Source organism: Ambystoma mexicanum, chromosome 12, assembly GCF_040938575.1.
Source record: "Ambystoma mexicanum isolate Mex_15411 chromosome 12, UKY_AmexF1_1, whole genome shotgun sequence".
Taxonomy (NCBI): Eukaryota; Metazoa; Chordata; class Amphibia; order Caudata; family Ambystomatidae; genus Ambystoma; species Ambystoma mexicanum.
Window position 1 is genome coordinate 1,215,289,381 of NC_090936.1, and position 24,448 is coordinate 1,215,313,828.

General features: G+C 47.6%; 1 protein-coding gene across 1 annotated transcript in view; it reads right to left on the reverse strand.

Annotated features, from left to right (window-relative positions):
* Window positions 1-8,811: 8,811 nt before the first annotated feature.
* The window catches only part of LOC138514391 (sodium-coupled monocarboxylate transporter 1-like), a 987,363-nt gene continuing 971,726 nt past the window's right edge, over window positions 8,812-24,448 (reverse strand). Inside the window, exon 15 of the mRNA XM_069629873.1 lies at window positions 8,812-12,832. Coding sequence (XP_069485974.1) covers window positions 12,758-12,832 — 75 coding nt within the window. The 3' untranslated portion in view covers window positions 8,812-12,757. The remainder of the gene's footprint in view (window positions 12,833-24,448) is intronic.

Here is a 24,448-nt window from a genome sequence, read left to right on the forward strand (position 1 = left end):
AAAAAAACTTCCTCATGTCATCCAGAGAGAGAAGCATGAGCACAGACCACAATTGAGACCCATGAACTTCCAAACAGGGTAGGTTGGGAGGGTGATGAGGAATATATAGTAGAAGAATCCATAGAAAGAACATTATTTGTAAGACATTTCTCCTTCAATAGATTGCATTTTTTTTTTTAAACTTTTTTTTTATTGGCATTTAGTTAATTACAAACTTTTTCCAATCACATCACAGCTCACAAAAGAAATCATCTTCGAAATTCCATTTCTTTGAATTTCTTTACAATCAGAATCTCTGAAGATGTCACTAGTGCATGTGTGAGGCCTACATTTTCTCCCCCATAAAGGGCCTCCCACCAGGCTTCCGCATCAAGACCACATTTTGTAGCCAATCGATCATAGAAACACAAAGTAATGTTTGATCTCAGGGAAGGACAGAACAGGATTAAATGATTCAAGGATTGTACCTGACCGTCACACAATCTGTATTTTTCGGCTCCTGAGGTCAGGCCATAACTACATAGTTTGGTCTGAGATGTAGAATATTTAACCGAAATCTGAGGAACGGGTCTCTGGGTTTTACGCTCAGGAATCTTTAGAGGCGTGGTGGCGTCATATTGAATGGCGCACAGAGGTTTTTCGACAGGGTGTGCACTGTAGAATTTACTCTTTTTAGTTCTGTCTCTCTCCAATCATCAGCCCAAAGCATTCTTTTTACATGTGTGGGGTTTCTGACTAACATGTCAATAGTTAATCCTAGATTCGATAAGAATTCATTGCATCTATTTAGCCAAATCTTCAAAGACCAATCAGGGGTTATGGCTTTGTTTGTCAATAAGATCTTGAATTGAGGTGGGCAGTCAAGGCTATGTAATTTGCCAAAAAGAAGCAAGGACTTCCAAACCACCCGTAGGTACAAAGATAAGAGGCCGATTTCATGTCTAATCACGGCCATGGATGCCGCATTGGGTAAAAATAAGATTAGTCTACAGAATTTACCTTCTAGCCTGTCCCATGGCAAGCTGATGCAGGCTTCGGCAGTGTAGGTGAGGGCTGGTGTCACATTCTTGTTGTAGTAGTAAATGATTGGCATAAGCGAAGAATTCCATATTTCTGTGCAATTAGTATGCGTTGAGCAGTTTGTTGATTGGTTTTGCTTTCTAAGTGTTCTCTCCATGAGGTTTTGTAAGCGCTTACACTTATCATTGGACCTAGATATTTTATGGACAAAGCTGGTCTGATTCTGTGCTCATTCAAAATCCAACCTGTTGATTTCGACCTTTGTCCCTTTCGGTTCTCCAAGATCATTATTTCAGTTTCATTGGCATTGATTTTTAGACCGTTCTCTTCAACGTACTTTTGCAGGATATCCAGTTTATTTTATAGACCGTGCAGGGTTCTTTCTAAGATAACCAGGTCATCGGCATACAAAAGCCAACCCGTCATGTAACCGTTTATCTTTGGGGCACATGAGGGTGGATGGTCCATGACATTACCCAAATCAGCGATGAAATGGCTAAATAAAGAGGAAGCCAAAGGACATCCTTGTTTTAAACCTCTGGAAGTAGGGATAGACTTTGATAAATGGCCTTGTTTGTAAAGTCTAATTTGTAGTGATGTGCCTGTTGGCAAGTTGTATTTTGAATGAGCACAGAATCAGACCAGCTTTGTCCATAAAATATCTAGGTCCAATGATAAGTGTAAGCGCTTGCGAAACCTCATGGAAAGAACACTTAGATAGCAAAACTTAGATAGTCCCTGATTGCCGACAGAAGATCCATTGATGGTCATTTGACAAATGTTCTCTGTTGATGCTGTCAAAAGCTTGGATTGCATTCTCCCACAGATTCCTCATCTTGATAGACTACCAAAGCAGTGTCCTATCTGGCAGAGGGTTGGAAGTCACACCGAGAACCTCTGGAGAAGCGCTCCACCGTACGAGCATCAGCCCCGGGGAAATTTCTAGGCTGTAATGTTTGGCGAACGTGTGCAAAGACGATGATGTTGCCGCGTGACAAATGTCTCTAGCTGGCACTTCCCTCTGGAGGACTAAGGAAGCCACGGCCCCTCTGGTAAAATGGGCCTTATGCCCTAGCTGCACCTCCTTACGTGGGTTTTGTTAGCACTCTGAGATGCACAGTACTGTCCAACAAGAGATAGTCTGTTTGGTAGCAGCTTGCCGTAACCCGTAGTGTGAGAACTCAATTAAGACTTGGACATACTTCCTGAAAGAGCCTGTTCCGGTCAGGTAAAAACTTAGTGCCTTCTTTGGCTCCTATCTGTGGAGCCCCTCCTCATCCTTTGATGGATGGGGTGGAGGGTAAAATGCTGGGAGATTTATGCTCTGACTCAAGTGGAATTCTGATACCACCTTCAGTAAAAACGTCAGGTGAACTTTCAGGAACACTTTATTCTTGAAAAACTTCAGAAAGTGGGGCTTGTAAGAGAGAGCCTGCCATTCACGGACCTTTCTGGCAGACGTCATCACCATCAAAAAAGTGGTTTTTCAAGTAAGAAGTCTAATTGAGGAAGATTGCAAAGGTCCAAATGGAGCGACCATTAGAAAAGTGAGAACTATGTTCACACCCAATCACGGACCACAAAAGGAGACAGAGGGAAATAATCAACCAGTCCCTTCAGGAACTGGACCACTACTGGAATGGTAAAAAATGTACCTTGCTCGGGCATCCTTTTAAACAAAGAAAGGGCCACCAGGTACTCCTTTACCATGCCTAAGGCCATCAAAAACTCCATTGTTGAGGAGGTTGGAAATGACATTGGGTCCACTCCCTTTACCTTGCAGTAGGCTTTGAACTTTCAATCTGTATGCGTACTGAGTCCTGGTGAACAGTCTCTGTGCAGCCAACGACACCTCTAGTACCTCTTCATCAAGGTCCCAGGCTTTGTAACTCAGCCTGTCAAGAGGCATGCATGCAGGGTGAGAGGGTCCTAAGAAAAAAAGACAGATCTAGAAAAGTGACCGCCATGACGACCCTTGAAGAATGCCTGCATATGTCCTCCACTATACAGGTGTCATGGAAGCAACCAATACACAGGGACTGGTCATTCCCTGTTGGTTTTTGCACCCACATGGACCACAACTGTCAGGGAGTGACATGTTGTGAGGAACAGGACAGCCTGTTGGGTAAAACAGTAGATAGAATCACCCGACTTGCTGAAGAAAAACAGTCCACAGTTTATGAACTATCCATGGCCATCAGACGACACTGAATTTTTAAAATCATTGAAAAAATCACTAAAACACATTGCAAAAGCTGAAGTGCTCAAGAATCGGCAAATAACTGACTTCAGCTGCCACCATAACGCATAATGTGTGGAGGGAGAGCTTTCTCTCCAATGTTGAGCAGTGTTCCGGGATCCTACATATGGACAGTGGGCCTCATTACGAGTCCGGCGGTAACCGTGCCTGAAATTCCGGCAGGTTACCCCCGGACTCGTATTACCATTCCGCCTCCGTGATTCCCGGAATTACCGGGGCATTACGACACCGGTGACCCAGGAATTCCGGAGGCGGAATTCGGTAAATCCCCATTCCCACTGAGTCCCATAGGACACAATGGGAATGGGGAAGTGTGAACACCGGCACCATCTCGTGATGGTGCCGGTGTTTCCACGTCCGCCTGCAGGTGGGTGGTGTTAAACCCACCAGGTCAGACCTGGCGGGAATGACACCTCCCGCCTGCAGAACTCGAGATCACCTGGTCCGGAAACAACGGTGGCGGCGGGTTTACCGCCACCGTTATTTCCAGACTGGGTGACTCGTAATGAGGCCCAGTATTTATAAATACCAAAGAAGATCCCATATCCCGGGATGAGGAAGCTTGCACCGCTGTGGGTCATGCTATACTAGCATTCTGTGTTGGAAGCTTACACTCATGTGCACGTTCTGTGTGCCCCAAACCCATGACCATATCCATGTCTACCTTCAGTATGTTGCTGCATTAGCATGCAGTGGCATCACTCTGGAACGCAAGACAGTTATGTGTTAATTATGCTTCAACCTGGCTTCGGAAAGTAGAACTAGTCCTTCACCACTTTCTGGTCCCTACATCGCCGGTACTTCATTACAGGTAGCAAGTCACTCCTATAAGTCAGAGGTAGTGAGGTTATATCTACTGCTCTCTGTCCTTTATGGTCCCAAGATGCATCAATTTCCAGACTTAGCGATGCTTGGCTGCCCATGAATGGAACATGCCCCCTTCCTAGTTCAGCACCACTGTCCCTCTCTTGGGTTAATGCCACATTCCACCGGGCCTACTATCTAGCCGCGATCCACAAACATAAATAAATCTGCTGGTCTTATAGCACAATATTGCTGTCCCTTCTTTGGCTTCCTTGCCCCCACCCTATGCCATTTCTCTGGTGCACTATCCTCCTCCTCGGCTACCTTGCCATCTCCTCCTACCTCTTCTGCCCTCCCTCTGGCTCCTTCTATACCTCCTCAGGGAGTAACTCTGATTTGTACCCCCCCCTGGAAGTCTTTCAGGGATGGCAACCTTCTCCACCTCGCGACTCTTAACTCTCTCTCAGCTGTGAAACTCTTCTCTGACATCTGCCGTCTCCTGGAAGAACACAACCTTGATCTCACAAAGACATGATTCACGGCCAGCACTGTCACAAGCTTTGACACTCTCCTTCCTAATGGCTACAAGATCATCTCCGCACCCAGATCCACGTGCTCTGGTGGGGATTAGCCTTCATCTTCCCAGAGTGGATTCCTGCCTCTTCCTCTATCATTCCTATGCAGGCCTACTCCTCCTTTTAATGCCTTGTCTGTAGGCTGTCTCTCTCTCCTGGCCACTCACTCACAGTGGCTACTATTCACCCACCACCTGGTCTGACCACCTTCTTCCTCTCCAAGTGGGTGGACCTTTCCTCCTCCCTACAGGCCTCAACCACTCAACTCCTCCTCTTTGGAGACTTAAACATTCACCTGGATGCTCCCTGTCCCGCCGCAAGACACTTTCACAACCTTTGTGACTCTCTCTCTCTCTTTCTTCCCTCTGACCCAACTCATTCTGCAGTGCACACTCTTGATGTTCTGATCTTCTCAGACCTCCCCCTCTCTAACCCTCTCACCACTCCTCTCTCCTGGAGTGACCACTTTCTCCTTTCCTCTCATCTCTCTCTCTCTGCCCCTCAGTCCAAGCCTACCTCCTCACTGCCAGCTACCTTCACAGTCATTCGATCCATGAAGCGTGTGTCAGTTGAGGCTTTCGCTGCGTCTTTCTCTCCCCTCCTGCACCTCTGGTTGACTCTTAACCTGACACAGCCCTTTCCATGCTCCACTCTGCTATCTCTGGTACTCTCGATGACTTGCCCCTGTCATGAGGATCCACATTAAGCCTAAAATCAAGTGCAACTCCTGATACGACTCAGACCTCGTCACCCGTAAACGCAAATGTAGGGTGGCTGAGAGGAAATGGTTGGCATCTTGTACATCCTTTGACAAACTGGCTTGCTGACTCTCCAAAGGCAATATCGACTCTCTATCCTCACTAAGAAGAGAGCTCACATCCAAGCCTGCGTTTCTGTGGCATCTAACAACTCGGCCAAACTCTTTACAATCTGCAAGGAGCTGGCCAATCCTGCCACAGTCTCTACCTCTCCTATCCCTTCCCATGTCCTCTGTACGGCCCTGGCTTCTAATTTCAACTCTAAAACCCAGGACAACCTGTCCACGCTCTCAGCTTCTCCTGCCCCTCCCTCCACTCTCTCCTCTTCCTCCAGCCCCCTGAAACCACCCCCCCTGTCTTCTCTGCCTTTCCTCTCTTCTCCCCTGACGAGGTTTCAAGACAAGTCCGATTTATGAAAACCTCTTCTAAACAGGTTCTTCCAAAACCATCAAGGACCACATTGACACCCTCTACCCAGCCCTGGCTGACTTCTGCAACCACTCTTTCGCCTCCGTGACCTTCCCCTCCCCCCTGAAGCACTCTCTTGTGCACCCTCTTCTCAAGAAACCCTCAGCCAACCCCTCCCTTCCGGCTAACTATCGCCCAATCTCTATCACTCATTTCCTGGGCACACTCCTGGAAAAGCTGGCCATCTCCCAGCTTAATCTTTACACTGTATTTGTATTTGTATTTATTAATCTTATATAGTGCTTTATACCAAAGCCCTGTACAGTTACAACAACAGGGTACATTTAACATAACAAACTGTAACAACAGAAGCAAATTACAAACATGAATCAGTCCCAAAAACAGTATGTAGAGCAATTATTCAGAGGGGGGAGAGGAGGGGAAGGGCTAGTAGGAAGAGGGAGGGAAAGTAGGAGGAGGATGGAAAGGAGGAGGTGGGGAGAGGTTAAGGGGGGAAGAGGGGAAAGGGGTAGGAGAGGGGAGTGAGAGGAGGGTGGGTGTCATGGCAGGGAATGGAGAAGGAGAGATTTGAGGGTGGTACAGAAAGAGGAAAAAGTAGGAGAAGAGCGGATAGAGAGAGGCAAGGAGTTCCAGTGGAGGGGGGCCAGGAGTTGGAAAGAGCGGAAACAGGAGGAGGCACAGGGGGAGGGAGGAACAATGAGGAGGAAGTGGTCAGCAGAGCAAAGGGGACGAGAGGGCGTGTAGAATGAGAGAAGGAAAGAGAGATAAGGGGGAGAAAGATCGTGGAAAGATTTGAAGACCAGACAGAGGAAGTGAAATTTAAGTTGAGAATGAAAGGGGAGCCAGCCAATGGAGGAAAGGGAAGCAGAGATTTAGACATGGGGGGAGAGGAGACAGAGGGTATGGATGGCAGAGTGATGAATAGATTTGAGAGGGGCAAGATGTGTTGGTTATCTCCATGACCATCAGTCTGGCTATAGAGCAGCCAGAAGCATGGAAACTGATCTCTTGAATATCCATGAAGACCTGCTCTCTAACCTTAATTCTAATCTACCCTCTGTCCTCATCTTACTTGATCTCTCTTCTTCTGACTTTGACACAGTCAACCATGCCATCCTGCTCAACCGGCTCCATGATAACCTGGGTATCACCGATCAGGCCCTGGCATGGTTGACTTCTCTCCTCTCTGACAGACCCTCTCAGGTCTAACTTGGGTCCTTCCTTTGCACTATCTTTCTCTCCACCTGCAGTGTTCCCCAGGGGTCTAACCTTTCCCCCTGGTTGTACAACCAATACCTGGCAACTCTCGCCCACCGCATCGCCGCCCTCTGCTCTGATTTCCAGTGCTATGCAGATGATACCCAGCTCGCATTCAGGCTCCCCTCTGCCTCCTCTTCCCCCTCTCTCATCCCAGATTGACTGCAATCCAGGAGTGGAGCACCACCAATGATCTCTGCCTGAATGCAAGCAAGACAGAGATCCTCTTCATCGACTCACCCGCACCCCTCTTTCCCGCCACTCTCTGGCCGGCCTCCCTTGGCCCTCCACTTGCTCCGATGCTAAGAACCTCAGGGTTATCGTTCACCCCTCTATTTTCTTCTCTCCTCATATTTCTGATGTCTCTAAGAAGTCAAACTACTAACTGCACCCCCTCAGAGGAATTCTTCCTTTCCTCTCCTTCCCCCAGAAGCTCAATGTATCTAGAGCTCTGTTCTCTCTAGGCTTGACTACTGTACCAGCCTCCTTTTAAATCTTCCTGTCTCTATTCTCCGTCCTCTGCAACTCATCCAGAACAGGACTGCAAGGCTTGTCCTTGGCCTCAAGCCCAGGGATCGTATCTCTCCAGCACTGAACTCTCTCCATTGGCTCCCAGTGGCTGCAAGGATCAAGTTCAAGACATTTTGCATTGTTCACAAGGCCTACTAGGGCCTGGGACCAAAATATCTCCAGCTTTCTCTTCTGAAGTATTTTCGTAAACGAGTGCTTCGCTCCCCCACCTCCAACTCCTTGAGGGTCAGTCGCTTTTCCAAGCAACGTGTTGGGGGCAGATATCTCTCTTCGCTTACACCTCCCTCTGCAACAGCCTCCCTTCCTCTCTGAAACTTGAGCAGAACAATCTCTGGTTCCGTAAACAGTTCTTTGCTTAAGCCTTCTCTCTCCCGCTACCTTGCTGATCTCCTGTCTGATACTGCACTGGTTACCTGGCTACCCTCTGTACCACGGGCCCAGGTTCCTGCCCTCCCAGTTGCACCCCTGCACTGCACCCCTGGCAACCCTGCACTTGGGGCTGTATCTGCAACCCTATAACCCCCCCAATACTTACACTTATCTACCACCTGTTTTTCTGCACTTATCCCTTCACTGCCACCTGTTGGCCGCACTTCTTGTTTTCAAAGCTTAATCCTATGTCTTGCACTTGCTCCTCCTCCCCTTGCCTTGGCACTTCTCCCCTTCCCTCTCCCCTGCACTTGCACGATCTCAATGTCACTGGGCCTAGTTATTGTCATTGTCATTGTCATTGTTCCCTCTGTTCCCCTCCCTCGCCTCGTCGTGTCTCTTAACACTTGTGCATAGGCGCAACATAAATAAAATATCATAACATATCATTTCAAATGTATCCCCCAACATGTACATTACCAGAATACGTCTGACACTGAGTGTTTGGTGCATGCTTGATCAAAGTTAATCATGTATACAAAAAACAAGCCTTGGCAATGCCAACAGTTTGGACTTTTGTGTAGGCATGGGAAAGGCATTTGCCAGGCACTGCCGTAGTGGTATTAACTGGTCATTGATGGTAGCAGGTGCAAAATGGTACGAGTACCTGGGCATATAATAGCAGTGCCTGTCAAATGCCTAATACATATACACAAGCCAAAACTGTTGGCTTTGCCAATGCTTGTTTTTAACAGGACTTGAGTGAAGGACACGCAGAGTGCTTATAAATCGAGTAGATGAAGGTAGACCTGGTTAAACATTTTTATTACACCAGTAGCCGGTTTACAACTCCAATTAAGTTATTAACTCTCAGAAGACTGCTTTGAGAATACACTGGCATGCATTTTGAGTGCAAAGTTTGATGGTAAGGCTTGATTAAAGTGAGCTGAAAGAGTTCCTATGAGCAGGTGTTTTAGGCTGGAAGGGCCAGAACTGGGTGGAAATGGTCATAGGGATTATCATTGCCCTGGGCAGGCAATGGGTGGGGAAATAACGAAACACCTACGGGCTGTGTGTCCCTCCTTATATGCCATTTCTCCCTATCTGTACTTTAATGCAATAGTTTCGGCTTATAGGTGATGCAGGCGGAACCAAATAGCCAAACTAATAAAGAAATATGTGGGAATTGCAGTCTGCACTTGGACATGTGGCAGAAATTGTGTGTGGCTGTACCTGGCATTTATGAAGACTGTACGAGGAAGGTCAGGCTGTACTTGGCATTTATGAAGACTGTACGAGGAAGGTCAGGCTGTACCTGGCATACGATGGCATCGCCTGGAAATGTGGATGCACTGGCATCCTATGTCTGCAGTGGAGCAGCTGGGCTGCATCTAGGCTAAGCTGGCCGTAACTAGCCACATGAAGCTGTACTAGCAGTGAGCGAGCGTGCTGATCAATGATAGCCCTCCTTGCTGTGCTCTTGACATCACGTTTTTGCACCAAGCATATCAGGGCAGCGCATTGGTTACTATATAGGTGGTATCTAAAATGGTCTTTTGTCAGCTTTAAAAAACAGTTTTTTGCATATGTTATCTTTTTTGCTTACATCTGAGACGTCCCATCCTGTTATGTCATGTCAAAGGAAAGGTGACATCCTTCACTTGCATTGATATTGTATGGGTGATTGTTGGGGAGAATTCTCCAAAATGGCTAATTTCTCTTACCTACTGAGTCCCTCAGCAGCTTTGCTGGATTTCTAGGATTTATTTTTTTCACCTGGTACGAGTGTGAACCTTTTTTCCCACTCTTACATGTGCTTTGCTGTGCATGTTTAACATTTTTGTGTTCATAGACTGTGGAGCCTCACCTGCTCCATAGGCATCATCTTTTTACTGTGTGTTACACAGCACCTTCAGTGCAGTGACACAGGGTTGTCTTTTTCAGACTTCCCACTCCGACTCCATTTTCTGGGACTGACTACTGCTCCCAGAAACATGTAAAGTTGCCATTGTCTTTATTAGTCTTTATAAATCACAGACCCAGTACAAACTATCTTACATAGAGTTCTGGAAAGGGTTAATAGCTTTCCCTTTTTGTCTGTTTCTCATAGAATATTGTTTTGTTCTCTTTTCATTAAGATTTGGCTGGTGGCAGTGGTAACTACCCTATTTTTCCTACCGCAGTTTTTCTAAATAGCCTTGGTATTGTTTTAGGATATCTTGGTAGCCTCCAACTTAAACCCGCTGGACCATAAACATTTTTATACAGTTCAGGCTGGGTTTATTCGCCATTTCTTTTTGTAAAAGTATTCCTCGTTTTTTTTCTCTGCGCGCCAAACCAGGTTTGATTCCTTTGTTCGCTGACCTTTGGCGGGCTTCTGCACAGTAGCCCTCCATAGGCACCTGAATGTCTGAGGGGGACAGGATGTGAGGGAGGGGTTTCAGACTCCCTGCACAGGGTCACCTTGGAGGCCTATGTCGCACTCTGGTATGATTGGCTGTGGTGACTGTCCTGGCGGGATAGCCACCCTGCTGTGTGATTGACAGCCAGGTTGAATGAATGGGGGAAAACTGCATAAAAAGCAGTTCTCTGGGGCTGGAAAGGCAGAGTCGCTACTGGATCGAGAGAACCGACGAGAAGCTGACAGAAGAGGACCTCTACCATGACTGAACCTCCGGTGAAGCCCTGCTGCGGGTCCAAATCTTCAAACTTCGACGACAGGGAAGATCTACAAGGAATCTTCTCCCCTTGAGCTGGTGGGAACAACCAGTTCGCCAAACTGCAAGCCAGGCCTCCCTCTTCTAGTGGAATTTGCTGTACAGAGCTACAGTGAACCGGATAGCCAGGAGGAACGAACCCTGCTTGGGTTTTAAGGAGCGCACCTTTTATTCATCGCTTTGCTCCGCTGCTGGTTTCTTCCCTGGGCAGTGTAGGACCCTCCAGTCTTCCTCCTTCTTGTCAGTCCGACAGTTGCTTCAGGACCCTTGAGCCTGCAGGATCTGCCAGGAATGTCTGCCTCAGCTACAGCATTCTTTTGCCCTAAATGTACTGTGCTAACCCGGTTGTTCGTTTCGTCCGACCGCGGTGAAAGTGTGTGAAATCTTTCGCCAATTCGAGGGCTTGTCCTTCTCTATTCTTTAAAGTGACTTTTCCCTGACCAACTTCGTTCTAAACTCTTGGCAAAGACTTAACCGCAAACTACTCTGAACTGTGTGATCCTCTGCAAAGACTTTGGTCCATTGACTTTGACCCAGGCCTCTTGATTTGATTTCCCCACTGTAGTTCCTTTTTCTAGATTGCCCTGCTTACTTACTTGTTGGTGCTGCTCATCTTCTGTCTAACTTTGTCTTTCCCTCCCTTTTTAAATTGCTGGAGTGACATTTTGCTCACACTTCATTTTGAGTTAACTTGTCCAGAATCTATTGAGAGTGGTGTGGTGTATTAAGAGTGTGATTTTTCAACTGCTTTACTTTAGTGAAATGTTTTACAACTGATGTGTAAATAAATGGATATTCTTTTACTCAGAGAGCTTGAGTCAGTGTTTGTTTGAATCATAATAATTGCTGTCCTTTCTGTAACTATGTGATACTGCTCACTTACTCTTGAGATAAGTCTGGCTGCTCAGCCATCGCTACCACTTTACTGTGTCGTACAGGCTTGTACCAAAGGTGAATTTGTATTGTCACTTCTAGTCTTAATTGTGTGTGGTGATATTCATATGGTAATACCGCCAGCACAATTATCACCAATTCAAGTGAGGCCTACCATAATCAGACCGAACGGTAAAACGAGCGGCAATAATATTACCACTGCCTCAAACACACAGGGTTTTTAGTCAGGAGGAGGTGAATGATTCTGACCAGTGCCCTTTGGGAACTGGAAAGCGTGCTCACGCCAAGATGACTTCAGTAGGAGGACCCATGTGACCCGATTATTTCCACAAATATGCGATTACACCAAGAAATACATTCCTTCGAGAAAATGTGGGACTTTTAATTCTCCAAAATAAGGCTCTTCCATTTGTGGTTCAATGAAGTAAATTATTTTGTACCAAATCTTCACTTTTTCAAGCATGGGCGGTGGGTTATTTCTCCACGATTGTGTATACGGGGAAACGCCATTGAAGTTTGTGTCGCAGGGTGATAGTTGTGAGCCTCGACACAAGGTTCAGGAACACAGGCCTTGTTAATGAAGTTATTGTCTATATGTAATGAGTGTGCAAGAAGTGCATTGGCAAACACACCCTAATATTGTCTTTTGCTGCTGCAGGAATACATTGAGCTGGAATCAAGGCACTCAAATCCATTCATATTTTAATATTTGACATAGTTCTTGTTTTGTTTCTTTAGTCTTATAGACAGCAAACCAGAACTAAGAGAGACTTTCACCGTTGCCCATGAGTAACATGACATGTACTGCAAGAGGTAGTTCGAAGATTTACAGACCTCTAGGAAACAGCAACAGATTTCCTTATGTAGTTTATATAATACGCCAATATACCCAGAGCCCATCAATGGGCTGGTGGCGATAGAACCAATGTCCTTCTTCAGTTGTATGGAGGTGGTCTTCGATGCTGAGCTCCCAGCATTGCATTACCCAGGTAGAGCCGAGTAGGAACATCTCAGTTGATGTAAGGGAACGATGAAGGGGGAGAGTCAAATCTTTGATCCGAGTGGTAGACATTTAAGAAAGTTTTCGGTATAGCAGTGGAGTGGTCTTTCGTCTTCCCGTCACCCGCAGTCTGCGCAGAGATTTCACAAGTCTGTATTGGAAGAGTCATGGTCAATGGCCGAGTGAGGTGTCCACCTTCTAGAATCAGCTTTCGTCACCTAGACACAAAAAGGCACCAGTGAGTTTTCCTACACAGAACATCTACTTATGTACGTACAGATCAATTGGATTTCTGTTGTTGTTTAATATTGGTCATTGTTTTAACAATTTCACTCCTAAAAAAGAAGAATCCATTTGCGATATCGGTATCCCAAATCCATGGGTATGTGGATCGAAAGTCATAAAAACCCATAGTTCCTCAATATCAGTTTGGAGGTGTTAATGCTGCTATTATTACCAAACAAAATGTTACCCTTTAAGAAGTCACATTGGGCATTATTAGGGAACAGATGTGCTCCATTCACCCTTGCAATCTCTGAATGCATATCCAACTGCCTAACCAACATCTGCCTATGGACGGCTCTACGCTGCCTCGTGCTAAGCTCTTCAATAGTTAAGTCTTGTTTCCCCCTGCCTCCAAGGCCAACCCCAATAACCCCTCTGCCGTCTGTTTCTCCTCTTTCCCACTGACCGCCTTACATCCTCACCCGTAGTTTGTAATATTGGGATTCTCTTTGGCAATGACCTGAAACTCCACCAGTTCATCACATCCACTGCCTCCGCAGCCAGTCTCAACCTCCTACACATTTGAAAATCCAAACACACCTCATGCATCACGTAAAACACGTATCAATACATTTGTGCTCACCAAACTGGACTACTGTGCAAGCCTACTTCTTAATCTAACCCTCTACACTTTTGCCCCCCTCAAAATAGTCTTCAGCTTTGTGACACGCACCCTTTTCATCCTATCAGGGCCAGTCTTTACAAACCTTTCAAGACCATGCTCCTATGATGCTCCATAAGTGGCTGGCCTTCAGGAGCATCACGGAGGAGCTGCATGCATCAAACATCAGCTACATACGTGGCCTCATTACGAGTATGGAGGTAATGGAATAACAATGCCGGTAAACGATTACTGGCATCGCTTACCGCTCCGGTGTATTATGACCCGGCAACCCGCTATTAGCGGCACCCTAAATAATGGTGCCTCTAATAGCGGCATGGGCGCGTACATGCGCCCCTTCGGGGAGCAAATACTGGCATGCCGGTAATAGGAGGACATCACAACCCACATGGACATGCAAATACCGGCATCTAGAAGCCAATAAACCATACAGCATCATGGACCACCCGCAAAAAGCAATCAGCAATCAAGCAAACTGCCACAGGTGCACACAAACACCACAGTCAATGGAGGCTGGGCCAGTATTAAACACACCCACACACCACACCCCTTCCTACACCAAAATCCTACCACTAGCTGTTGCAATCATGGCGCTGGAGGACATGCCAATACTGCTACAACTACAGCAACAACACCAACTACAACAACAACTACAGCAGCAACAACAAGCAGCACAGAGGAGACGCAGGAGAAGAAGGAGGGCGAGACAGCGCCAGCAATTACCAACGGCGCAGCCAGCAGTGCCTCGTAGGCAGCCACCAATCCCTCGCATCAGACCCAATACATTCAATCTAAACCCTGAGCAGATCCACACCCTGTACCGGTTGGACCAGGACACCATCACCACCATAGTGGACATGATACACAACGACATTGCCAGCCTCATAGAAATATGCACTGCCACCCCCCCGCTACTAAAGGTGGTGTCTGTGCTCCACTTCCTGGCCACAGGCACCTATCAACACACAGTGGGTCAGCTGCATGGCATTTCACAACCACTATTTTCACGCATGTTGACCCAAGTGCTGGATGCCCTCCTGAAGCACTCAAGCACCCACACATCCCTACCACGGACTGCCCAGGAGATTGCCGACACCAAAATAGGCTTCCATGCACTGGCAGGCATGCCCAATTGTGTTGGTGCCCTGGACTGCACCCATGTGGAATTGGTAGTCCCCCATGCCATAGAGGCGGTGTATCACAATCGCAAGCAATACCACTCCATCAATGTGCGAATGGTATGTGACTCCAGCAAGATCATCACACATTGCTGCGTCCGATTTCCCGGATCAACACATGATGCCATGGTGCTGCGCAACTCCACGCTACCCCGTCACATGGAGCGGCATGCTGGACGACGTGCCTGGCTGCTTGGTGAGTTGCCCAACTGGGCCATGGCAGTGCTTTGGGGTACTGATGTGTAGGGATGCATACTCCACCTGGGTGGGAAAGGGGTGGGGGGATGCATACTCCACCTGGGTGGGAAAGGGGGGGTGCATACTCCACCTGGGTGGGAAGGGGGGGGGTGCATACTCCACCTGGGTGGCATTTGTCAGTGATTGTAGAATGCATGCAGAGCTAAACACTCCTGACCTGAACATCCCAAACAGAACATGACACATCACTGGCACACATTTTACCATTTATGCATATCGAAGACAAGTAAGAGGCACGACCAGGCCACCATGGGTATCACAAGCAATGCATGACTGACAGGATTGCAACTGTGCCAATGTGGCTAGTGTGACCATGCACAGTGTAGAATACACAGCATAAATGGGAGGCTAAACATTGTCGTACAACCACAGTACATCCGCCTCAGCATGCATGATTACACCCTGCATCATCTATTGAACGCCATCCAGACTACCACATCTCATAGCAGTATAGTATGCATCTAGGTAACAATCTTGCATATGTACAGGGACATGTGCATGCTCACACCAAATAGCTGCTGCCATGACTGTGCTTCCTGAAGGTGGCAGCTCAGAGTAACACACACCTATTTGTATTTGCTTGCAGGTGATGGAGGATATCCCTTGAGGCCGTGGCTACTTACCCCTGTGCGGAACCCGCAGAACAGCCATGAAGAGGAGTACAATCGTGTGCACACTCGTACCCGTGTTGTGATTGAGCAGGCCTTTGGCCTGTTGAAGGTGTGTTTCCGCTGCCTAAGCAGGTCTGGTGGGGCACTCCTATATAGTCCTGAGAAGGTGTCAAAGATCACCATGGCCTGTGTCATGCTCCACAACATGTGCGTCTGGAGAAATGTACCACTGCCACCTGACATTGACATGCATGCACCGGGTGAGGATGATGAGGATGGAGACGGAGGTGAAGTAGCCCCCCCTGCCAGTACGTGATGCACGGGGTGGCCATGCAGTACGCCAAGCACTGATTCACGAATACTTCTGAACCACAGGGACTATGATAGACATGTGTCAGTGACTCACTGGGTCCATGTGGACATGCACACTGGGATTGTTGGGAGTTGGTCACTGAACACCGTCACACATTAAATGGATATACACAAAATGAACAATGTCCAGCCATTTAATTTTTTTGCACACAACGGGTGTATTTGTTCAAACAGGGAAAAATGTGACCACTCCCCCCCAACCTCCAGTGAACTCCCAAACCCACCCAACAAACCCCAAAAACCCCCAGTGAACTCCCAAACGGTGTCCAGTCATATTTTCGAATGCAATATTTTCGAAAGTCAAAATGTCGAAAATATTTATTCGAAAATAATAATGTCGAATTACAAAAAAGTCGAATTCTTTTCGATTTTTTTCAAATTAATATTAATACAAGGTAAGTGTTTATATATGTTTTATTAAGCATTTTTGAACATTGATATTATTAACCATGTTTTATTAAGTATTTTTGAACATTAATAGTATTTACCATGAAATAGGTAGCTTTAATATATATATATATATATAGATTTTAAATAAATATATATTTATTTAAAATATGAAATCTAAATAAATAAATAACAAATTGCAAACTGGTAACGTTGAAAATTTAATATACTTTTTCTACAATAGATGGCGCTATTGTATAAGAAATGAGATTGTTCATTTTGTTGATATATGGTAATTGATTTCTACGTAAGGTTGCGTAACTCTACGTATGCGTAGGCGCCATTTTTAAAGTTCATTCTTGCAGCGTTTCCATCGCGTTCGGGTCTCCGTGCTTTCGTGTGGTTTTCTTTTTGGATTTTCAAGGATTTTCACCGTTTTCCATGGATGCAATTTTTTTTTTTACTGGATTCGATGGATGTATTGGTTTTTCCGAGCTATGGATATTTTTTCGGGTTGGATTGTGGATTTTTTTTCCAGGGCTTTCTTGGATTTTCAACTTTTTTTCCTTTCCGGATTTCATTGTTATGGATCGCACATGTGGATTTTTTTTGGATGGTATTTTTCCCTGGATTGCTTTTTGGATATTGGGTTCCTTGGATTTTGCTGCTTGGTGTTTTTTACGGTCACTGCTTGGATTTGTCATGGTGGATTGGTGATTCTTCAAAAACGTGAGTATTGTTAACATTTTAAATTATACGCTATTGAATCTAGGTAGTTGTCTTTGTCATCTTGATTAAAATTACGTACTATTTGCTCAAGGCGTTGTTCATAGTCTCTGTATTTTTTCTTTTTTAACTCTGTGTTTGCGAGTGAAATCGCTTGTGAGACTCGAAATTCCTGATGCGATTGTTCATTGTGTAATTCTTTCAAAAAATGCCACAAATTGGGGTTACTTGTGTTGAAAGTTTTATTAATACGTGTTATAGACTTGATGGTCGTGCAGAGTAAGGATACCTCCGTCCCCAAGTACCACACAGGCAACAACAGTAATACTGCCTGTGCGGTCTTTGAGGCCACAGGTGGAGTAGTTCGTAGGCCTGGACTCGGGAACAGCCGGAAAAGGACCCCCCGATCGCTGCAAGGCAATGGGTTATAGGTAAGCACAGAACAAAAGGCAAGAATATAACAGCCGGGTAAGGATCCTAATTGGCTTACCTATGTGTCAAAGATGTATAACCACAGCCGGCGTTGGGAATCCCCAAATGGCGGAGGGCAGATGGTTGGTAAGCAGACAGGCAAACGCCCAGCGTGAGGCCAGAGGCCAAGAGTCCAGGAACAGTGACGAAATCCGTAGGGCACAACCAGGGACAGTCAAAAAGGTCAGGCAGCATTAATATCAACAGTTCCAAGGCGTGGTAACAAGGGGCAAAGGGCACGAGGAATCCAAAATGTAGAAAAGGTAGTCCGGCAACTGGTTATCCAAATTCAAACACTAGGGCAAGGCAGAGGCAGTCCGTGGTACAGGAAACGTGGTCGAGTGCATTCGTGGAGTAAAGCAGAATGAGCGTCGCAGAATCCCGTTGGAAACAGCTGTGAAGCGACGCTCATTGATTTCCGGACGCTTTTATCCAGTAAAGACGTATCACGTGATGAGGGACTGAAATCACGTGATACGGAAGCATTTCTGTAGTGGAGAGTCACGTGACACGTGACGAGCGAATCCTCCTAGGTCCCTTCAGGGCACCTCGGTAACCTGGGAGCCTCCAACGCAACTGCCAGGAGCGGGAAGGAAGGTAAGTGCCAGGTGTATGAGCGAACCCCTGGGTATGACGCCCGAATGGGCGCCTGATCGTGCGTGCATTTGTGTGTATGTGTGAGTGAGTGGGACGGCAGGAGGCCGAGGGTGGGGGCGTGGCCACCTCAGAGATGTTGGTGGGTGCAGGGGTCGTAACAGAGTCCCCCCTTAAAGGCCCACAACCTCGTGGGCAAGCAGGGCAGTCCCTATGAAACTGAGCAACCAGGAGAGGGGCATGGACATCAGAGGAGGGAACCCAGGAGCGATCTTCAGGGCCATAACCCACCCAGTCAACGAGATACTGAAGGCGCCCCCTGTGAAAACGAGAACCCATGATGGCACTGACCTCGAACTCATCAGGGGCGGACAGCGACACGGGAGCAGGAGGCGCAGTGATACGGGTAGGAGCGAGATAAGGCTTGAGGAGGGAAGTATGAAAAACAGGGTGGAGACGCCAGGCAGAAGGGACCCCAAGACGAAAAGCAACAGGGTTCAGGACGCGAGTGATCCTGTAGGGACCAACAAAGCGTGGTAACAGTTTGCGACAACCAGGGATGCGTAGATGCCGGGTCGACAGCCATACCCGATCACCCACGCGATATACAGGGGCCGCGGCCCGCTTCCTGTCAGCCTTTGCTTTCATGACTTCTTGTGCCTCATGAAGATGGACTAGGGTCCGAGCATGGACATCGGCCAGATCGCGAACACAGGCATTAGCAGCAGGAGTGGCAGAAGCGAGGTCAGGTAACGGGAGAGTGCGGGGATGCTGACCATACATAGAATAAAAGGGAGAGAAACCTGTGGCAGAATGCCGGGCATTATTATATGCGAACTCAGCGAGATGAAGCAGGTTAAACCAGGAATCTTGATACTGGAGGGTCAAACAACGCAGGTATTGTTCCAGTGACTGGTTCACTCTCTCCGTCTGCCCGTCGCTTTCTGGGTGATAGGCAGAAGAAAAGTGAGCAGCAATGCCCAGGAGCTTGGTAAGGGCACGCCAGAAGCAGGAAGTGAACTGTGACCCACGGTCTGAAACCATAACCTGCGGAAGACCGAAGAGACAGAAAACGGTCTTAAAGAATAGGCGGGCAAGGGTCGGGGCTGAGGGAATGCCGGTACAGGGGATGAAGCGGGCCATTTTGGTGTAGGAATCGACTATAACCCATATTGTATCATAGCCCTGCCTGCGTGGTAAGTCAGTGATAAGATCCATGGAGATGGTATGCCAAGGCCTGGGTGGGACAGGTAGAGGTTGGAGTAACCCCAAAGGACGTCCTCTACGAGCCTTACATTGAGCACATACTGCGCAGGTGTTGACATAGTTAACTACGTCTCGTCTCATGGAAGGCCACCAACACCAACGGTGTAGCAACTCGAGAGTGCGTTGTTGCCCGGGATGGCCATTGATAGCCGCGTCGTGGGACCAAGCAAGCGCCTGATTGCGGGCGTCGATCGTGGGAAGGTACAGTCTACCCTGAACGAATGGTAACCCCTCTTGAAGTATGATATCCCATTCATTAAGTGCATGTGGATGTTGGGAAACCCATTGCCTGATAGTCGTAAGCATAGATGGGGATGGCGTGCATAGACAAACGACATGGCCCTTCCCTAGAACCGTGTCTGGGAACAGAGGCAATGCCTCCCCACCAGGGGAGCGAGAGAGGGCGTCAGCTTTGCCATGGATTGAACCCGGCCTATGCTTAACCACAAAGTCAAATGCAGCAAAGAATAGGTGCCAGCGCACCTGTCGGCTATTTGCACATTTGAGCGAGGCCAGGTCCTGAAGGTTCTTATGGTCTGTGTACACGACCGTCTGGTGCCTTGCTCCCATGAGGTGGTGCCGCCATACCTGAAGGGCATCCTTTATGGCTAGGAGCTCCTTCTCAGTCACCGTGTAGTGGGATTCGGCTGCGGAGAATTTCCGCGAATGAAAAGCAACCGGATGTAAACAGCCCGTGGCAGGGCATGGTTGCGACAGCACGGCGCCTAGGGCAAAAGACGAAGCATCTGCTTCTAGTACATACGGTAATTCCGGGTCAAGATGCTGCAACACGGGAGCTGAGGTAAACCTAGATTTGAGTGTGTCAAACGCCTTCTGGTGTATGGAGGTCCAGGTAAAAGGGACAAGGGGGCTTGTTAATGCAGTCAAGGGAGACACAATGGAAGAAAAGCCTACTATGAATCGTCTGTAGAAATTAGCAAAGCCGATAAATGACTGCAACTGTTTGGTGTTGCTAGGGATCTGCCATTCCGTGACAGCGCGGACCTTGGATTGGTTCATCGATAGCCCCCCAGGAGAAATATGGAAACCCAGGAAGTCCACCTCTCTGACATGGAACGAGCACTTCTCGGGTTTTGCAAACAATGCGTACTTCTTCAGCCGTGATAGGACTTCCCTGACATGAGCAACATGGTCCTCCGAAGAGGAAGAGAAAATCAGGATGTCGTCCAAGTACGCCACCACATACGTGTCCAAGATATCGGAGAAAATGTCATCGATGAAACGTTGGAACGTAGCGGGTGCATTACAAAGCCCAAAGGGCATAACGGTGTATTCGAACAACCCCTGTCGGGAACAAAACGCGGTTTTCCATTCGTCACCGCGCCGTATTCGGATCAGGTTATAAGCCCCTCTTAGGTCTAGTTTAGTATAGATTGTTGCCCTAGTCAGTCTATCCAGGAGCGTGGAGATAAGAGGGATAGGATACCGGTTCTTTATTGTGATGGAGTTCAACCGCCTGTAATCCACGCAAGGGCGCAAATCACCCTCTTTCTTTGGTACAAAGAATATCGGACTGGCAGCCGGAGAGCAGGACGGCCGGATATGACCCAAACGCAAGGCCTGTTGGATATAGTCCTTTAGGGTTTGTTCCTCGGATGGTGACAATGAGTAAACCCTTCCCTTGGGTATGGGGGCTTCTGGGAAAAGATCGATAGGGCAATCATAGGGCCTATGCGGAGGCAGGCCTTCCGCTATGATTTTATCAAAGACCATGTGGTAATCTTGGTATTCCCTAGGAATGCTTGCCATAACGGCTCCCACGGTGTGTGCTGACGTGTCGTCGAGTGCCATATCATTGATATGGGAAGATGCCATGGCGCCGAGAATGGAAGCAGGAGATGAGTGTGACTCCGGTTCCACGAGACAGAAATGTTGGCATTCTTCTGACTCAAATAGCACTTGCCCCGTACCCCAGTTGATTAACGGATTATGGTGTCTTAACCAGGGTATGCCTAGTATGACCCCAAACTGGGGCGTGGAAATGAGGTCGAACGACAAGTTTTCCTTGTGTGCACCATGAATGACCACTTCCAAGGGCGCAGTTTGGTGTTTAATCGGGCCGGATGCTAGAGAAGTGCCGTCAACAGCCTGTACCTGTTCAGGACGAGTCTTTTGAATCAGGGGTAGATTCAGTCGATGTGCTAGTGCAATGTCCATAAAACAACCCGTGGCTCCGGAGTCTATTACTAATTGGACAGCGTGTATGATGTCTCTGGTGGGCTTCAATAATGCTTGCACTGTAACTGGTCTGATAGGGCCAAATGTAGGGTCAGCGGGGGTCGTGAATGGGCTCGCCGGTGCCCCCGATATCATGGGCGAGCCTTCTGAAAACCCGGCGCCTTGTTTCTTGGTCGACGGGGGCATTCTTTCACATAATGTCCGTTTAGACCACAATAGAAACAAGCGTTGTTGGTTCTTCGACGTTCACGTTCTGACTGTGTTATAGGACTGCGGATTCCGCCTATTTGCATGGGCTCAGAACCAACGGAAGAGGGCGCTGGATGGGGCTGCCCAAACGCGGATTCTACCCTTCGTTCGGATCTGCGGGCATCCACCTGTAGGGCAAGGTCTACGAGATCTGTGAAAACAGAAGGGAGGGCAGGAACCACTGAAAGGGCGTCCTTCATAGCACTACTGAGTCCTCGGTAAAACACGATCGCCTTCTTTTCCTCAGGCCAAGAGGTTTCAGCGGCAAGTTGGTTATACCGGGTGATGTACTCAATCAACGATTGTTTGCCCTGCGTGAGGTCCAATAGTTCCAGATCTCTTGCCTGGGCCTTGTAGCGGGTATCGAAGACTTTAGCCATCTCTGTGATCAGAAGCTCGAAATCATACAATATGGGATGGTTGCCCTCTAAGTATGGATTTGCCCAAGTGGCCGCTATGCCTGATAAGTGAGATAAGAGAAAGGCGGCTTTCGTAACCGAATCAGGGAAGGCTTGAGGTCTGCACAAGAAGTGGAGTCTGCATTGGTTTATGAAGGTGCGGTAGGACCGTGGGTCTCCCTGGAAGCGTTCTGGGGCGGCAAGAGGAGAGGTGGTTGGGATCAAAACAGGGGCAGGAGCGGAAACAGGTGCGGCCTGGACTGGGGGGGTGGAATCCCTATGCTCGATGTCTGTAAACGGGGGCTGTTGTGCGTTCTGTAGAAGGTCTAAACGGTGATGAATGGCGGCTGTGGCTGTGGCCATGTCAGTCCTGAGGGCCGCTACGGCCTGCATTAGAGCGATCACGGGGTCCCCGGCGGTGGGATCCATACTCTGACGGCCAGAGGCTTCACAGTCTGTTATAGACTTGATGGTCGTGCAGAGTAAGGATACCTCCGTCCCCAAGTACCACACAGGCAACAACAGTAATACTGCCTGTGCGGTCTTTGAGGCCACAGGTGGAGTAGTTCGTAGGCCTGGACTCAGGAACAGCCGGAAAAGGACCCCCCGATCGCTGCAAGGCAATGGGTTATAGGTAAGCACAGAACAAAAGGCAAGAATATAACAGCCGGGTAAGGATCCTAATTGGCTTACCTATGTGTCAAAGATGTATAACCACAGCGGGCGTTGGGAATCCCCAAATGGCGGAGGGCAGATGGTTGGTAAGCAGACAGGCAAACGCCCAGCGTGAGGCCAGAGGCCAAGAGTCCAGGAACAGTGACGAAATCCGTAGGGCACAACCAGGGACAGTCAAAAAGGTCAGGCAGCATTAATATCAACAGTTCCAAGGCGTGGTAACAAGGGGCAAAGGGCACGAGGAATCCAAAATGTAGAAAAGGTAGTCCGGCAACTGGTTATCCAAATTCAAACACTAGGGCAAGGCAGAGGCAGTCCGTGGTACAGGAAACGTGGTCGAGTGCATTCGTGGAGTAAAGCAGAATGAGCGTCGCAGAATCCCGTTGGAAACAGCTGTGAAGCGACGCTCATTGATTTCCGGACGCTTTTATCCAGTAAAGACGTATCACGTGATGAGGGACTGAAATCACGTGATACGGAAGCATTTCTGTAGTGGAGAGTCACGTGACACGTGACGAGCGAATCCTCCTAGGTCCCTTCAGGGCACCTCGGTAACCTGGGAGCCTCCAACGCAACTGCCAGGAGCGGGAAGGAAGGTAAGTGCCAGGTGTATGAGCGAACCCCTGGGTATGACGCCCGAATGGGCGCCTGATCGTGCGTGCATTTGTGTGTATGTGTGAGTGAGTGGGACGGCAGGAGGCCGAGGGTGGGGGCGTGGCCACCTCAGAGATGTTGGTGGGTGCAGGGGTCGTAACAATACGGCTGTGCCATCCCTCAAGTGAATTGTTTGTTCTAGGTCGCCCTTCCAAGGTTACTTTGTAGCAATTCCATAAGTTTATATTGTATTTTGGCCTTCTTCTGGTGCCATTCCTAGTTAATTGTCCAATCCATGTATTTTCCATGTAATCTAACATGTCCGAATTTTCTTCCTCATGATTTTTAAAATAGTCAGTGTCAATTAAATGTTCATAGAAATTTATAACCTGATCTTCTTTCACAAATGCTAATCCGAATAGTTTTTTTTATGTTATGTTGGAAAGTGCTGTCGTCTGTGTATTTTGTACTTAGTCCAAGTTTTTGCAGTTTTTTCCATATCGACTGAGTAAAATGAAAAAAGCAGCCTGTATGCTAGAATCAGGGTATATTGAAGAAAATGCCTTAATCTGTGCTAATTCAAAATCCATGATTATGTTTTTGGGTTTTGAATCTGGTACAGTGTCCTTGATTTTGTTCAACATGATTGTGTATGTTTCTTCTTTTTTTTGGGGCATTAAAACATAAACAAGTGGAATTAGTTTGTTATTTATTGTTCCATGTATTGAATAAAATTGTTGGAAGGGGTGTGGGCATGCTTTGAAAGTTGCGTCACCTTGCCACTGGGCACTTTCACTTACATGCTTGCAATTGGTCGCAGTTGAAAATATCAATATTTTTTTGTCTCTTACTTCAACGGTAGAATGGTGGAAATTTTCCCCATTAGCTGTCACTCTAAACACTTCTGGTATGGTGATGTCATTGTATGTTGTAGGTGCTGGTGGCAGAT